This window comes from Halichoeres trimaculatus, unplaced genomic scaffold, assembly GCF_033239565.1.
Source record: "Halichoeres trimaculatus isolate MK-OKI-2021-1 unplaced genomic scaffold, fHalTri1.1 fHalTri1_scaffold_3, whole genome shotgun sequence".
Classification (NCBI taxonomy): Eukaryota; Metazoa; Chordata; class Actinopteri; order Labriformes; family Labridae; genus Halichoeres; species Halichoeres trimaculatus.
This window is the reverse complement of record NW_027437181.1, coordinates 14,573,711-14,592,340: the sequence shown is the minus strand read 5'-3', so window position 1 is coordinate 14,592,340 and position 18,630 is coordinate 14,573,711. Positions and strand designations below refer to the sequence as shown.

General features: G+C 41.3%; 1 protein-coding gene across 1 annotated transcript in view; it reads left to right on the top strand.

Annotated features, from left to right (window-relative positions):
* pcdh17 (protocadherin 17) overlaps positions 1 to 16,601 on the top strand; it is a 59,520-nt gene extending 42,919 nt beyond the window's left edge. Inside the window, exon 5 of the mRNA XM_074666414.1 lies at positions 12,039 to 16,601. Coding sequence (XP_074522515.1) covers positions 12,039 to 12,739 — 701 coding nt within the window. The 3' untranslated portion in view covers positions 12,740 to 16,601. The remainder of the gene's footprint in view (positions 1 to 12,038) is intronic.
* Positions 16,602 to 18,630: the final 2,029 nt, after the last annotated feature.

The following is an 18,630-nucleotide window of genomic DNA, read 5'->3' as shown; positions in this document are numbered from 1 at the left end:
TAGATTAAGGCTATTAACAGGCAGAAGGATGCTGATCAGCCTTTCTGGGCTCTGGTCTAATGTCAGGTCTAAACTGGGCTCCCTCTCCTGAGGCTCCTCAGTCAGGCACCTCTAAAAATGATGAGTTTATTTGTTTGGTACGAGTCTGCATGGGTTATAGGAAGTGTTTTTTGACTGACACAGCCCATTTGACTTCCTCAAATATTCCTCAATACAATCTAAGGATGTCACGCAGCGACCAAAAAAGCATGCACTCTCATTCACATCTGCAAACAGTACGTAGTAAAGAGCAGAAATGAAAACATTTCGCAGGCATGCTGGGTCTGTTTGTGTTGCTTATGAGTGAATATGCTGCAATGCAACACACAAAAGTAAGACAGACAAAAAGCATGCTATATTTAGACTACACACTGCCATAAACTCAGGCTAAAGAGGAAAGAAATAAACAAAAGACGGAGAAGAGGAGAGGGGGGAAAAAGAAGCAAGGCGGTCCAGAAGCATCCCCTGTCACGGTGCAATCCCCCATGTCCTAATTACACAGGCTTAGAGGAAACGGAGGATTAGCCACTGATTCACCACGCTTCTCGCCTCATCTTCTAATAAGTCCTCTTCTTGTCTCCTTGCCACCCTTTATACTGCCCCCCATGTCTCTCTCCAGGTAAAGGTAGAGAGATACTATTGACCTGTGGCTTCCTGTCATCCTTTGTTCCGCCTTTGCTAACATGTCTGCCTAAGACAACACCCCTAATCCCTTTTCTTTTACAGTAATCCAGGCTGCAGACGCATCTTGTTAGCTGTTCTCAACATTATTTTCAACATTTTGAAGTAAAAATGTCTTTACAAAAGAAATGCATCTGATCACCTTCTATTATGACTGTGCTTTGTGTGTTTTGGTTTGCATGTGTTGACACATTTAATAGCTCTGTGTACAGTGTTTTTATCAGTGTTGGGAAAGGTACTGAAATTTAGTAAATAGTTCCACTAACCACTATCAGTGAGAATTATAAACTATTAGTTGCTCAGTCAAGTAATTTTAGCTGTATCACTTTTTTCCTCTGTATTCTCATTAATGCACGCTGCCTCTCATCTCTCTGGTGTTTAGCTAGTTAGTTCTCTGAAAGCAGCAGACTCCGGAGCGGCCGTGCCTCATTGGTAGAGTCGCTCATCTCACTTAACCCCAAAACTGCTCCCTGCTGTGCCAGTGGTGTGTCTTAATGAGATTAGCTGATAGTGATGGGTGCTTTAGCTAGCAGCCCATACCATCAGTGTGTGAATGGGTGAATGTGACATGCAATAGAAAAGTCTCCAGAGTAGTTAAAGGCTAGAGAAAAAAAAACAGCCCATCTACCTTGGAATCAGTCTGCCCAGTCCTTCCTGGCTCACAAACTGTGGAGCTGGTTTATAATTCTCTAAAAACATTAGTACAGGTACATGACAATCGGTAATGGCATAAACGTAAAATCTTGTTTTATTAACAAAGTTAAACTTAATGTGCAGTTTCATACCTTTGTTAGAAATAAAAATGCACATATTATGTAGACATGGTAAAAATGTTCTCTATACCATTAGTGTAAGTATGAGTTCATATTGGGGTTGTCAGCATAATGTGGTTAAGGTCAATTTACACATTCATTCACTTTATGCTATCTTGTCCCCTTTGGCACACATAATTACATTACTGCAGTGTCTTCCTGCTTGGTTCTGCAACTTTCCTTAGAAATTAAAAAAACTGTTTTTTTAAATGTCACATTTCACTTCAGTTGATAAATTTAAAGTAATCCTATGCCATACTAAAATAAAAAAAACAACAACACAAAAAACATAGGTAAGCATACCTGAGAATCTAACCTGAACATGCACTGTTTCATTCTTCTAAGTGTGTAGCTGTATCAGCTTTTAAAATAAAAAGATCAAATCAACACTGTTTCATTTTTTCCTACATTTCAATAGCCCTGTAAAGCTCCATCTTTCCCCTGCTTTCTGGTTTCAGACCACACTAGTGCCGCATTGCAGCGTTTGTTTGAATAAAAATATAGAAATCAAAGTCAGAAAGGAAACTCAATTGCATTCATTTGATTTCAAAATCTAGACACTTGTAATAATTTAACTTTCAATTTTTTATTTAAAAACTGTTTTTAAATGCAAAAAAGCAGCAACATGTGATTAAAAATGGTATTAACATTTGCAATTCAGAATTCAGTGGAACAGTGAATAAGTATTTGTGGTTTGACAGTCTGGGCTGCAAATGTGCATAGATTACAGTGAAATACTGCAGTGTTGAACTTTTGTTTTGAACTTTTGTTATTTATTCTCCCCCAAGTTAATTGGTTGATAAAAATAGCCCGATGACAGCAGGAAGGATGTTGAGACATTCCTCTCAGACATCTTTGTTTGATAGCTTGCCTGTGGCTTCTCTGCTGCAATTGCTCCACCATTAGAACACTTAAGCAGTGAGGGGAAAAGGAGCCGAAGAGCAAGCTGTAGCCAGAGGAAATGGGAATTATACAAGGTCTTAAGTCAGGTTGGAAAAAGGTTGGAAAACGAGGCTCAGGTTTTCCGATTGGCTAAAGCAACAACCTTCCTTGACTGACCTTGTAGTATTTAGGTCCTCTGATGAATGTATGCATTTCAAAAGGCGGTCTCTTCCTTGTGTTTTCTTCCTCTTACTCTTTTTGAAAGCACCTGGGTGAAGTACACTCTAAACTCAGCTGAATGTGTTGCTCCAACACAGCAGTGGGAATTTTCTGAAGTGGGCTGTCACACATCACGGATGTGGTTACAGATAAACATCGGATTGTCTGTTCTCAGCATTTTTCAGCCTTGGACAGGTTCCCATGGCCGTTCATTACTGATGAAAACCTGTTTGTCGAGTTTTTCCAAGTCTGAGGTCTGATTGTCAATATGAGATAACAAAGAAACGGTAAGATCCCTTCTTTCCCCTCCATCTTTTTTTTCATACAGGTGTCTCAAGGCCGACCTTCACTGATAATTAAAACTAGCAGCAACCTTTGATAAGTGAGATTATAGCGGAAGCGCATGTCTCAGCTGTGAATGAAGACTCTAGAGCATGAAGTGAAACCATACAGGATGCAAGAGGAAGCTATTCACATTTAAATGGAGTGTCTTTTAATGAGCTTATGAAAAAGAGCCAATATCCAAGCTTCAGACATACTATCACTGGATCTGAGTGCACGGTTCATACTGACCCTTTCAGAAAACAGGAAATACACACACACACAAGGCAGCATTTATGTAACCAGGTAGCTCCCTTGCAAATAAAAGGCTATATTCAGAAGGGCCACACAGTGTACTCCAGGGCCCTCATTCCTGCTTCATGCTGAAAGTACTGTTTGAGAACATCAATCTGGTTGTCCAGATGCCCCTCATCTCCACAAACCCACAGACCTCTCTTGCCACCCACAGCACACAGCCCCGCTTGCTCATCATTGATTAGGCTTTGTGTGTTTGTTTTTGTTTGAATATGAGCTTATGCTCCTCTTCCTCCTCCTCCCCTTCCTCCTCTCCTGTTTTTTATCCCTCTATCCCTCTTTCTCCCATGCATAAATACTCCCTCCTCCGGGTGTTCTTTGAACAACTTAGCCAGGCATTAGCTGTCGGAGAGGGGCCTGCAGTTTGTGAGGGAATGCCTGAAGAGAGGACGTGTTTGATCCTGAGATATATGTCCTTGATTTAGTCTCAGCTTTGCCAGCCGCCAGGCACCCCCTCCTGCCGCTGCTGCCAAGCATTTCCTGCTATGCATCGGTATTCTCCTGCCTCCCACTGTGATAAAAGCTATTACACTGGAAAGAGGTAGCCGTCTCATTGTGCTAATCTACTCGCTGCACTAAACAATTCAGACCTATCCCCTCAAATGCACCACAGAATAACTTTAAATGAATAATTGTATGCTAATGTGTCAGATAATAGTGTAAAAATGTTTTAATTTGCACAGCTCCATTTTTTAGATATTTTGTAATGATCTCATGCTATAGATTTTATCAGCCTAGCACTTAAACATAATCTAAAGAAAAAAAATGAATTTATTCTGAAACATCATGTTCAGCGGGAGCAGCATTCTCTGTTCTTGGTAGATTTGAAGTGAAGAAGTAGGCCAGTAAACTGTGAAATGCAGATACTGCAGCAACATAGAACACACCAAACCAGCAGTTTCACAGAAATACCCCCAGACTGAAACCTCTTGAAATGATGTTGACAAAACAGACTGGCCAACTGTGGAGAACAACCTGTTTCCCCAGCACTGCTCTGTTTGAGAATCGTAACAACATCAGATGCAGTAATACTCTTGAGTAATGTTCTAATTTCCACCAAAACAATCCTGTGAAAAGGAATATAAACTTGAATGCTCTGTTTGAAGTGCCGCAGAAATATCACAGTTTTTTGTTATTACTCTGGGTCTGTGTCCTGGTAAAACCACATTCAGGGCAAAATAAATAACCGGGGGAGGTTCAGGAGAAAACATCAACACCTAATCATTTCCACAGTTCCAAATACAAGCATCTGCAAGATTTACTTCAACAGTGCATACTTTATTCAGGTTTGTTTTTTTCCTGTGTGTAGCCTGAAGACAAATCTGCTCTACAGTCCACATAGTACTCTGATTTTCTGTGCTAACCCAGTTTGAAATCCTCTCTTTACCTGCTTTCATTTTGTCGGCAGGTAACCCTGAGAAGTCACAATATATTTACTAAACATTCAGCCCAGTCAAAGAGGAGACTCTCTCATCTGTGCAGTTCAAATATTTAGTCACCCTGATTGGCTGAGAATTAAGGGTGGGGGCTGGGAGGAGGGGGGTATGGATCAGCTGGTCTAGAAAACAGTCAGGGAGGAGATTAAAAAACACAATATCACACACACACATCATGTGCGCATAAACACACACTGCGAGCTCCCTCAGGTGAACAGGTGCAGTCATGGTCTGTCACAGATGCTCAGCGTGATTCGTCAGCTGCCATTCCTCCTGTCCACCTTGGGTAGGTTGGTAGTGGTGGGGGGTTAAAATTCATCACATCAAAACCTCTAAACACACAAATACATATATACATTATCCTACATCACCATCTTTACAGCCTGCTTTTCTAGCATGTTCAGTTGTCTAACACCTACCCAGGTGTGTATGATGGTTAAGCGATTCACCCTCCCTGCGATAGACGCTGAATCACTCTGTTTCTATCTTTTCGCTCTCCCACACTGTGAGTTTGTCCTGTTTCTGCTATAGTGTTAGCCTGTATGTACAGCTTTCTCTCCCCTCCCTCCCTCTCCGGGAAGCAGAGTGTGTGACAGAGGGACATTAATCACAGGGCTGGGTAATAAAGCGAGGAGGGATGGGCATGTAGGGCCAGGGGGGGCAGGCGTCTGGAGGGAGAAAAGGGTGTTTAGGGAAATCACACCATGCTTTATGACACACACTGATACACAAGCACACTTTTACAGCCACAGGTTTAGGTGCACATCCTTCACGCTGCATACTGAAAGCTTCGAGCTTGAAAGTTTGAAAAATTAGATGGAGGAAAGCAGAAAAAAACAGGACTTGGGACCCCAGGAAACTCTACAATTTACTTTCTATTACTGAGGGAAAAAGGGAGAAGGATGCCTCTGCTTTTCAGCCCACCTATGTGTTCTTCATTAATGAAGTGTTGATATACTGAAGGAATGAAAATAGAGATGTGTTTTTAATGAGTTAGAGAGATGTGAGAGGTATTTTACAGCTCAGGAGAAGAAGCACCTTCACTTGTGATGTGATGGTGAGAAACCTGTGGGAGGGTTTCAGGATGGTAATAACTCCCTGTGATATCAGATGGTGATAAAATGCATCTGTTTGTACATGATTACCAGCTAAATGACAGCAGAACACAGTGTTTACTGCTCCAGTGGGTTCCACTGTATTGAGTTTTTTTTTTTTTTTTTTTTTTTTTTTCGTTAACTGTTATTTGTGACCCCTGTGGGTTATTGAAGTTTTTTAATAACAACCTCATTTTGCTGTGACATTTTACAGTGACCACTGGGTTGTGAATCATATCAAGTGGAGTTGTGATAGTTGATTTTGTGTGTGTGTGTGTGTGTGTGTGTGTGTGTGTGTGTGTGTGTGTGTGTGTGTGTGTGTGTGTGTGTGTGTGTGTGTGTGTGTGTGTGTGTGTGTGTGTATGTGTGTGGATGAGTGGGCATATATGCATGAATTGGTGCCATCAGCTTCAAATCTTTGTGGTGTTCCCTCCAGGAGTTACAAAAAACAATTTTGTAAATCTCAGTATCTTATATGCAAAGAAAATGGTAATGTATAGCAAATAGGTGATTTTGGAAGTTTAATTTCTTACAGCGTAAGCAGGAACATACTGTAGACGTTCTGTTTTATTCAACCACCTGTTCGCTGTACATTCCTGTTTTTTTTCTGGCTAACAACTTAAGACATAAAAATGTTGCCACAAAATATTGATTTAAACATTGTTTAAATATTTTAGAAATTATCATTACTGCTTTAAAAGATAGTTCCTCCTACTTCAAGGACAATAACACTTGGCTACAAATTCTTATCAGATTTTGAGAAAGAATTGACTGTAAACTAAATGAATACCTGCAGGAGTTTTTATACTGATGTTTCTGTCCTTAATCAAATAATAAAGATGAGTCAAATGTCACAGCTTTTAACATTTAAAGCTGCGTTTCCACCAAGCAGTACGGGTCGGTTCAGTACGGTTTGGGACGGTTTGGGACAGTAAAGTCTCATCCCGTTTGCGTTTCCACAGCAAACTGTGCCCTCTCGTGGTGGGCGGCGTGTAAGCCGCATGCCGGAAGCCACAGCTGGTAAACAATAGCGCGACGCCGTAGCGGCTTACCCCGCGATTAAATCCAACAAAGAAGAAAACGCGACACAGTAAACAAAGAGCACGGATGGAAGACATGCAGCATTTCGTCCTCTCTGTGATTTTCATGTAACTCTCTGTTACAAAGTGCAATCAAGCCTCGTTTCAGAGAAGTCTGTGTGCCAGCAAGAGAAATGCAGCCGCTGTCGGGGTGAGTGACAATTCACTTGACCAATCAACCGTCTGCTGTGTGTTGCTCCACCTCCCGAGAGCGGATCGGTTCAGTCTGGCACCCATACGAAAGGGTCCCAAAAAAGTAGGACGGCTGGTCTCGGTTTTTAGGGATCTGTCCTGGGATGAGTCTGTGGAAACGCCGCTAAAAGCGCACCGTACCGAGACGAACCGACCCGGACTGCTTGGTGGAAACGCGGCTTAAGAGACTGTCACTACCATTTTAGCGTTAAGTAGCAACCTGATTTAAGGGTCTCCTTTCCAAAAAATGAATGAATGATTGAATGAATGAATGAATACAAAAATAAAAACATGAAGCTGTTTAGGGTTGGTCTACAATTCTCTACAGAAAAGTAAGTTGTGTGTGCAGAGATAAGATACGTACGGTTGTATGGCTATAACTAAATGTACCCTTTTCTTCTCACTTTCTTTTTTTCTCTTTCACTTTTTTTTCTCTTTTGCTCATTCAATCTTCTACAATAGCCATGCCGTCAGTTTGCTCCTTAAATAGTTTCCAGGTTTTTGTGGGCTGACTTTGGTAAAAATCCACGTGAAAACCTAATACTCTGAGCCTCATGTGCTTTCTTGGTTTAAATGCACTGGCCAGTCACTACACACCATGTTTGAGATGGTCTACTCCAATTTGGGATGGAGTTCATTATTGGATTTATTCATTCAAATGATACATAATTTATTCTGCGAGAACTGCCTCTAAAAGTGTCCTAGTAGCTCTAAAGAGCCACATGCAAGACCAGATTTCTACATATTAGATAACCACATCATTGGTTGGATATGACGTAACACATCTTCCATTCATCCATCTTTTACTTTCACTGCCCTTCTCACCCCATGTACAGAAAGATTTGATGCTAACAAACAAATGCAGGGAGCCAGGATCATTTTCTTCTTTTGCAGAGATGTTGAATTAAGGTCTGTCTGAAGCGCTTAAGGTTTCCCTGACACTTTGTGTCCTTTCACTTTTAGCTCAAACATTTCTCAGTGCAGCTTTGCTACTTTACGAACTGTTTCATGTGCTTTTAGCAGTCAAGATAACTGACAGCTACACAGCTATCCCATCTAGCTCATTGTTACCCAGTCTTGCTATTTTGCCCTACAGCGAGTCAATTAACCCTGCCAGAGGTGTTAAGATAGCTGTGTCCGTGGGCTTTTAAAGAAAGGCGTCCTCAAGTACAAAGAGTGTGTGGAGTTAATTAAACTTCTTTTGTTGTCAATGGAGGTGTAATAAATATCTGATTTCAATCAGACATTCGGGTCAAGTGTCTTCAATGGGGCTGCAAAGACACAAACATCAACTGTGCCTCCCTCCTGACAATTCAATCATTGTCGGGGTGACACTTACTTTGTAAATAAAGCTGAATTCTTCTTCTGCTTTTTTTCTGGTGTCTCATACATTTGAGACACACTGAGTGCTCTTAAATTCTTGCTGCATATCATAGTATCGTCCTCTGTCTTTCTTCAATCTGTTCACATTTGGTTCAGGGCCAGTGTGTATATTATACAAAACAGGCTGGGTTTTTTCAAGGCTTGTATGCAAGAAGAAACTTAAGGACACATTTTTCTAAAGCCAAACAATATCCGTGCTCAAGATTGCAGACTTGATAGAGAGAGGACTCTAAAAGATAAAATAGTGTGTGCCTCTTGTAAACATAGATTGATATCTTAAGGTTGAGGCTATCTCAGGGTTTTGACGTTATAACAAATAACACTTTTGTTGTAAGGATACAAAGAGAAAAGGTAATGATGGATGGAGGACATCTACAGAAAGGATATCAACAGAAAACACAAGGGAGGATGGAGACAGACGTCGAGTAAATGTAATCAATATGTCGGACACAGCATGCAGTAACTAACATTCACATGGTTACATGCAGCACCAAAAGCTAAAGAAGTTGAATGACTTTGCCCACTGACAACTTTGATGTTTTTTTCTTTCAAAACAACAAGACAACGTATAATGTCCAACAGACGGTTGTATGTTGAGCCTTCTAATCTAAGTTTGAGAAACTACAGCTGTCAATTAGTACTAGCATACTTGGGTTAGCATAAGCTTAGCTCATATCTCAATATATTGATCAAGCTGTGAAGTCAGACCATCTCCATAGGAGCCACGGTGTGGCAGTTCTTTTGTCAATTTGAAGTAGACACTTACTGCTAAGTAAAGTTTAGTAATAACACAAAATGTTACAATTTTTAATTGAATGACCGACAGCACTATAATCAAATGCAGTCACAGGATTGGAAATGCATGCTGGTACAAGATTATAGAAAACAGTGATGCTCATGAAGAATTTGACTGCCTCAGAGTTGAAACAAAGTCCAGCATATTCCAACTTTCTATCAGTATAATTTCTCTTGGCCCAAACTCAGCACTGTGAAAAATATTGGAGAGACTGACTATACCCCCGAATAGCCAAATCATCACAGGAAAATATGTCCTTGGTGGATGCTTCTGTTGCTAACCTAGAGAGCAAGTGGAGGCCCAGGGAAGAGACAAAGAAAAAAGAGGGGAAGGAGGGAGGGAGGGAGGGAGGGAGGAGGAGGGGGGGATATGAATGTCACCCTTGCTCTCATATGTCATATTGTTAGCCATAGATATGAGGAGAACGCCTCAAGGTTGAACGTGCAGCTGAGACATGAATAATCTATCAGAGGTTTCCTTCGACTAAATAGAGGGAAATATGTCTGCATGGATTATTTATGCTTTAATATGCACTCGGTGAATGGACAATCACCTCTGAGAGCATGAAGACATCGTAGAGGCCGAGTTAATTGTGTGTGTCTGGACTGCATGCGACTGAGCTGTGTGAGGCAGTGGTTGTCCAGCTGTTCAGCTTGGTTACACGAAGGGTCTATGTTGGTGATGGATTACAGTAATAGCATGTTCTGGTTGAGAAGTGTGTGCGGGTTTGTGTTATATACATACTGTACAGGCTATCAACTATATCATCGATCTTTGTGCTTTGACATGTTGTTTATACTTTCTTACTCAAATCTAAAATCATTCTTGCACAGCCGCACACAAATGCTCCACGGTGCGTGCTGATGCATCCGTTCACCCCCCACACACCATTTAAATGTAGTCCATTTCAAACTGGTCCAGCCTCGGCTTTTCCAGCTCACCTTATTTCCTCTTCAGATGACTGCCTCGACATGGGAAATGTCAGGCTCTCTCCCTCTCTCTGCCGGCGCTGTTTGGCTTCTTCAAACATTTGTGAAGTGTTAAGCTCATCTCTGCAGCTTAGGAGGGCAGTCTCTTAGGAATCAAGGCTGCTGACCCGCAACACAGCAGAAACAGCCTAGCCAAGTGCACTCAAGCACATCCACTCTGCGCGTTCATTTGCATCAACGAAAGATTGTATTAGTCCCAAGTTTGTGGTCTTATAGAGTAGCACTCTCGCCATGCTGCTAAGGTCCATGCATCGCATAATGGAATTGATGGGGTGGCTTTGCATCGTACAAACATTACTGTTATCTTCTCACATTAAGTTGAGAGTAAGGTGGAAATGGTCTTCAGCTTTGTGTATGCCAGTGCAGTAGTTCAAAAAATATCTGTATGCCACTTGAGTTTTTGACACTTCACTGGGCTATACAAGCTTCAATGGTGCAGGCATTAAGCTCTTATGAATAGACTCGCCTAATTCTTTTTCACAAAGAAAGCCGCCTGCATTCTGTTGCATTCAGTTTGTTCTAAAAGGAGCTTTTTTGCGCTGACAGCCAGCGTTGCATTGCTACAGGGAAGTGCAGTGTTTGTCCGTGCTTGGCTCCACAGACAGACAGGGATGCATCGCATATCCCAAAACCAATATGCAAAGTGGCCTGAGCGGCTGCATTTGGTTGGAGGCCTGTGCAAACAAGCTATGGATTTCACGGGAGAGAGGGTTAAAGGCGGCTGTGTTTTTGCATTACTTAGTTTGTTTGTCCGTACTGTCCAGTGTACATTTCTTGTGGTGACTGACAGAGGCATGTCAAGGCAAGACAATGAAATATGTTGATAGCAGTTTAAATTTTGTCACAGAACGTGATAAAAGAAATTAGTGCTTTGATATCTGTCTAAGGTGCTGATATTTCTGACCACTATGTGATACATTGCACTCTCTGGTGTATGGATGAAGATGAGAAAGAAGGAAGTAGTCGTACCGATTCCTTTCTCAGCTGTTTGGATTTTGTATTTCAGTGCATCTCCCCTTGGTTTCATCTCACCCAGCCAATGGAAAAATTCCATTTATGGGACAACAGATGCTCTGTGTTTTTCCTCTCTCTACTTTCACTTTGCGCCCAAGAGGAGGAAAAAAATCTGCTCTTTTTTCATTTTATTATTATTATTTTAACCAAGTTCTGGATCTGTTTGACACAGGCATGAATACTCCCATAATCAGCCAGAGTGTGCATCCTCCTGAATAGAGATGAAAGGAGGGAACACACAGACAAAAAAACACACACACATGCGCTTATACACACATGCTTGTGCAGACGACAACAACAAGGAGCACGCAAATAAACAGGCACAAACACACAGGGAAGAAGCACAAGCCATTTGGCACAGTCTCGCTGTCTAGGGAGGGCTTCAAAGCCCACTGACATGAATTTATGATAACGGCACTGTGCCTTTGCCAAACCTCAACTGTTGTTGTTTTTTTCCCTCTCCCTCTCCATCCCTTCTGTATGCTCTGCCATCCCCTTGATCAGAGCATTGGAAAATGCTAGCAGGTGTCCCCCCAGTCCCTTGGAAAAGTGTGTGTATATGTATGTGTGTGCATGCATCTACAGGTTTTGGAAAGGGAGACCCTTTGCTGGCTCTTTCAGTTTTACATCATTTCATTAGGCTTGGCTTGACTTCCCTGACTTTGGGATCTGAGCTTTTGTTCATTATAGTTGTATCATCCTGTTACCCTCTTTCTGTGAGGTTTTACGCTACTGACATAAATTTCCTTTTCTTGTCCATCCAACCCCCCCTCTCTTTCCCTGCAGATGAGGACTGCGTGAACTGTACGGAAGAGTGCCGAGTTCTGGGTCATTCTGACCGTTGTTGGATGCCCCAGTTCCCTGCAGGAGGAAACCAGGCAGAGGGCGTCGACTACCGCAACAATATGTTCGTACCAGCAGGGATGGAGACGGTGCCGGAGTCGGAAACCTACGAGACAGTCAACCCCAACGGCAAGAAGACATTTTGTACCTTTGGAAAAGAAAGGCGTGATCACACCATCCTGGTCGCCAATGTCAAGCCGTACTTGAAAGCAAAACGTGCCCTCAGTCCACTGCTCCAGGAGGTTCCCTCAGCCTCCAGCAGTCCCACCAAAGGCTGCTCCACCATGTCTCCCTGCTCCTCAATCAAAAGCCCAGCCGACGGAGCTGAAGGCAAACCCCCTCCCGCTACCTGCTCTGGTCACTACGGGCCTCCTGACGGCCAGTACCTGTCACCAACCAAACAAAGCAGAGAACAAGGTGTCTATCCACCCTTGCCTCCCTCAGATCCAGTAGCCAAGGTGCTCGCAGAGGCCCGCTCCAGGATAAGCCAAGAGGCAACAGGTGAGATGGAGTCTGTCCTCGAGCACGCAGAGCCGGGGAACGCAAACCGCGATAGAATGGACGCTGACCAGGTGGTGAGGGACATCGACAAACTATTGCAGGACTGCAGAGGAAGCGAGACCACTGGCACACTCAGGAAGTGACACAAGTGACTAAAACAGAAAAACGTGGGGAGGAAGAGAGAGGAATAGATTGTTATTCCACAAACTCTCATGCCAAAACTTTCACCAAAACAAATCAGAAAGGTTAAATGGCTCTTATGATAGGGGCTTTTTTCACTGTATTTGTTGTTGAAAAGTACCGACACTGGACGGGAAATGTGAACATTTATAATGTCAATGATTTCACACCAGTTTTGGTGATGAGATCTCTTCCAGCAGAAAGGACCTTGGTACAAACATCTGGATTCTACTGAATTTATAAACTCTTAGTTTTGGATTCTTAAGCAAATTGCAGAGGCTTTTGCTTCTGGCACCTCGCAAACTATTATCTAAGTGCCCACCAGCTCATAAGTGTGTTGTTCATGGTCTCTTGTGAAACCCTACATATCTAAGTGTGTGTAGGTGGATTTCTGTTATGTGTGATGGCCATAGAAACTGAATGAAAAAGGACTTTAATGGTCAGACACGACAATCGAACAGAAAAATTCAAATCTATTTGGACGGTGAAAACACGAAACAACCTTATCTTTTCTGACTTTAATGTTGGCGTTTCATGTGGTGGATCCTGTATCACAATATGAAGAGATGGGTGTATCAGGAGGGTGTCTGCTTGTGTTGGTTGTGGACTCGGGGGGGGGTCGTAGGGGCCTAAATGCTTCGCTGAAGGAGAATTATTAACAGTGTAACCATTGTTTCACCTGTCATTTGTAGCCACATGTGTAAGTTGTGTCTGTCTCACGCCTCTATTTAAACATTCATGTTGCTGAGCGGTGTAGCTGCACACACCAATTTTACACATGTGCACTACACTTTGCGCATACATGTGCTGATACACTCACATGCACTGACACCCCAAACACACACCAACACACACACACCGACACACACATACACACACTTATGCTTAAACACAAGTGGCCATCTGTGTAATTGTCTTCTACATGAACATCATCAGCTTCAGTCCCTTGTGTACAGTGAATAATCATGTGTGTGACTCTGCCTTAAGGCAATCACAAGTTGTATAAAAAGGGACATTTTTCCTCAACTGTGAAAAGATGATATCTATATGATTATATAGATAATTATATGTATGAATCCATGTATAGTGTCCAAATATTAACTGAATATTTATACATTTTTTAAGAAAAAAGAAATGAGGAATCTCAGCAAAAAAGTGTCCTCAAGTAAAGGTCAAGAACGGGGTATTAACTCAAAGAACTGCAAAGGACACTGCCATTGTTTCGACGTACCCAAAAATATAACAACAAGAAAATGTCCCTTCACATTATCACTATACATAATATCATTATATGTGTAAATGTATCCAATTTAGATGTGTTTACATCAAAAAATTGACATATTTTTATTGATTTTACTGCAATTTCTGTGCATTTGAGCCAAATTGTTATGTGTACAAAAGCTATATTGTGTATTTTATTAAATTAATATATAGTTGTGTTGCAATATACATGGGCTTATATTGTATTTGGCAAAAGTTGCCTTAGTAGCTGTCGAACTCTGTGAGTTTGCTTTAGTTTGGGTTTTTTTGTTGGTGTTTTTTTTCCTCTCTACTCTGCATCTTTGCAGGCTGGCTTCAGTGCTTTTGAGATGTCGCCTCTTTTTACCCTGAGATCCAGCTGGATCAGATACAATAACTGTTAAAAGCTTAATGAGCCAGCTGATCTGGAATACAATTCAAAACCAACAACAAAAAGCAACAACCACAAGAAAAAAAAAAACATAAAAAAGACGGTTTGAATATTTTTACTGAGCAAGATTTTTACAGGGCAGCTATTTTCTTTAACAATAACTAGAATGCGGATTTTGTGTTCATTACATTTTTACTTTCTTTCCAAAAAAAGAAACCTGCCATATGGAAGGTGGAGTGGTTTCCTTGGTGATCATAAAACTGCCTTACTGTCTCTGCAGAGAGCTTGTTGTATCTGTGGAGCTTGTGACTGCTTCTAAAGCCCTGGTCCACCAGAATGTGCATTTTCTACAAAGGACCAAAAGAGGTTCTTTTTCAGCAGTCGGTGTCGTTTATGTATGTACTCCTTCTCAATACATGTTAGACTTCTCATTCTTTGCAGAGAAACTTGACATCTGAAATGCTCTCTGAAGTTACTTTCTGATTTGATGTCTTAGCTGTTTAGGTACACGGTTTATATAACCAAGTGTCTTCACATTCAGGCTTTCTTAAATAAAAAATGATACAGACATTTATTTTTGAAAATTTTGGCACATTTCGGCCACCCTCTGAGATAAGAATTGGAGGTGCTTTTTTCTAATATTCTCTGTGCGTTAAATAAGCAGAACAGTCAGCTACTAGATTAGATGTGTTCTTGGGGAAAATGACCATAATCACCAAATCTATGGAAATTTCAGCCATGAGAGGGAACAGTGACTTACATTCATTAAGCTACTGGTGTGTTCAGTGTCTCTGAGCTGAGTTGGAATCTTGACAGCAGATATAACACAACCTCCAAACATGTCACATCTGAGCATATTGGTGTGTCTGCTCTTGCTTTATTTTCTTAATCGATTCACATGTTTGGACATCCTTCTGTCATTCTGCCATCTTTAGCCTACTTGCCACCGTTTCTTTTATTCACTTTTTATTTGCTTACTTTTCTCTGCGGCTGTTTGCTTTGTCGCCCCGAGGAGCAAAGTAAGTCTTAGCTTTTCTCCGCTCTTTCGTCTGTTAGGTATTTGGTTTCGGTTTACCCTTGCTCTTTTTTTCTCCCTTTGGTGAGGGAAAAAGCTGTTGTTTTTTTTGAGAGGGCTTAGAAGATTTGACATAGGAAGAAAATATTTATGAGTTTTCTAAAAGATTCTTTTTTGGTGATCTCTTTCAAATTTTCCGATAAATCAAGCAGGCCTGACATTAACATCATAAACTCAGTACAAACGGTTTAAATGTGCTGTTTAAAGTGCATGCCGCAAGTGAGATCCTAACAAAACTGATGCTTTGCACACACCCACACACAATAACCCAGGCACTTCAGCAGCACACTGCCTTTCATTTAAATGCATAGCCCCTTAAAGGTAAAGTGAAGGCTGAAAGAGAGGGCAAAACACTACCCAGACAAATGTGACACTTCCACACTCGTGTTCATGCTTTATTTCCTCTTTATCTCATTGTGCTCCGTCTTCATGCTGGATCAAGCATTTTCTACTCTGCGTGTGTGTTTGTGTGTGTGAATGTGCTTGACTCCCCTCCATGTCGACAGAGCAATTCCTTTCTTCTTATTTAATTTATTTCATCTGTGTGCTAAAGATTTAATTCCAACTCACATTAAAGCTCAATTGCTGCGCCCCAGCTTTCATTTGGGCATTATTTTAGACAAAGTGCAAAGGTCACACCAGGATTGTGTCTGTTACTCAGTCTGGCTGCCACAAACAGTCACTGTCAACATCTAAAGTGCTGTCCCCTCTAATGGCGATCCACTGGCCCGGCTGCTGTCTGTGTACTCACAACCTGTGGGCATGAAACGAGCCAGGGTCCAGTGGATGGAGGGTTCTCTTCAAAGCCATGGCCCCTCTCTCAGGCTATTTTCTGTCTAATAGAGCAGAGGCCGCTGCGGCCGAGGTCAACTCATAGTTGGAGATTGAGCGCAATGTAAGGCCTCTCATTATTGACTAATTACGCCCTGTTGGCATCATAGACTGTTGGCAGTGCATTACTCAGCTCTAGAGTGGGTTCTTTTTGCCCACTCCAGACTGTTGATTTTACCAAGTGATTAGGACGGGGCCTTGTTGAATGTGGCGAAGCACCTCTGGTCTCTGACTCCCACTGATGCAGGTGCACGCAGGCTCAGACAGCCACTCGCTTCACACACACACACACACAGACAACATGCCATTTCGGTTAGTTAAAACAGGCACCTAATGTTTGTCAGTGTTGTTCCCTCACCCTTTCTCTCCTTTCCCCCTAAAGCCCACACTGATAGCATAGGGCTCCACGCTATAATGGGCATCTGGTGCAAAAAAGATTGCCAGAGACATTCATTTGTATGGATTATTTCAACTGCTATTGTCTAAAAGCTGTGTTCATTGTGATCTATCTGAAAAAAAGATGAAAAAGATCAAATAAAAAAGCAATTAATAATAATGTTTGTTCTTGTCCTTGTATGAGTTGGTTGAAGAACGGCTAGTTGTGGCTTTGATTTAATTTCTTCCCTCTCCAGAGATAACCTTGCACCCCCGATATTTCCACTGTTCCCTCAGGCATCCTCCAAGCCAATTTTGCTTTGTCAAATAAGATTCACTGTTTACTTTCTAAGTGCCGGAATACTTAGGAAAAGATAAAAATTGGATTTTTTCAGTTGCATTCATTGGCTTTTAAATGCACATGGGTATGCGCCTCTTTCCCATGCATGCACACACACATACACACACACACTTAAAATGTTGCTTTGGGCAATGATTCTCTATTCATAACATTAGTTCAGATTTTTGCCACTCCACAGATTACTGCTCCAGCAGTGTTTTTTTTCCTTCTTTTTTTAATTGTTCAGAGGCAAGTAAATCAGTTCTAGAAATGATGTGTGCTAATGTTCCTCAGATAAAGTGTTGCACTCTGCTGTTCAGCTAGATTCATTTTCAGAGGCCAATTTAAAGTCTCCCTAACACTAGCCCATGGTTAGAGAAGTAAACTGTGTGACTCCTATTTGCTTATTCATATCTGCTTTGATTAATTTGTAATTACTGAGTAGTAGGTGTTGGAGTGGAAGATGCACTGGCAGTAGAAGATGTGACCTCCTTCGTTGTGTTTAGCCTCCAAAGAAAAGTCAACAGAGAATCTGTTGGAGCTGACTGCTGCTGTAAAATCTAGTGTGCAAATATGTTTTTCTTTTTTTTTATGTGTATGTGAGTGCTGTTTTCAATTTCTCTTAAAATGGCCAACAAATACAGACGATCCGTAAAAGGCAAAGCTGCTGCATATTCAAAAATATATGTGCAAAAGATAATAGCAAATGTAAAAATGCATTAAGAATTAAAACATGCTTGCACAAAAATGAAAGATCTGCAACCCCACACACGCAAAGTCAAAAACATTCAAAATAAGGAAACGACTGCAAAAGATATAATTCATGTTCATGCAATTAGTGAAGCCAGGAGATAAAAAAGGAACTCTGACACCAGAAATGGTAAGAACTCAGAAGGGATGGAAGAGGGATGGATGTCAGGCATCATTTTTCTCATCTCAGGAGACCTGAGCAAGTGATCCAAGGCCGTTCTGGGATGCCTGGAGCTAGCTCTAACTACATGGCTAACGGATCTTTGAAGCCAGTAGGCCTGTGTTTGGTGTCTGACACTGGACAAAGTCAGCTAACTGAGGTCTGTAGCTGGAGGACGCTTAACTCAATTTAGTATCTTCCATTCTGAAGTCTTAATCTCATTTTTCTATCTATCTATCTATCTATCTATCTATCTATCTATCTATCTATCTATCTATCTATCTATCTATCTATCTATCTATCTATCTATCTATCTATCTATCTAAAATATTTGCAAAATATGAACACATTCTACACTAAGATATTACTCCCTAAAAACTACTTGATTGTCAGTGTTTTATTTCAGGTGTGGTTTTAAGCTTTTCAAAGACTGCAGAAAATCAATCATAATTCAGGAGGTGGATTTTATCTTTAAGCGACTAAATGTAAGAAAAGTTTTTAAAAAGTCAAATTTGAAACTAATTTGTTGGGAAAACTCCTGTCTCCAGTGCCTGTACTTCTCTAAAGAGCCATCTTAATACACTTCAAATTTTCAGAACTAACTGGGATGGTAATGTAAGTGCTCAGCGTGCACAAAAAATTAATTTTCCAAAAAGAACCATTTCAAATACATCAAGATAAATTATTCCAGGA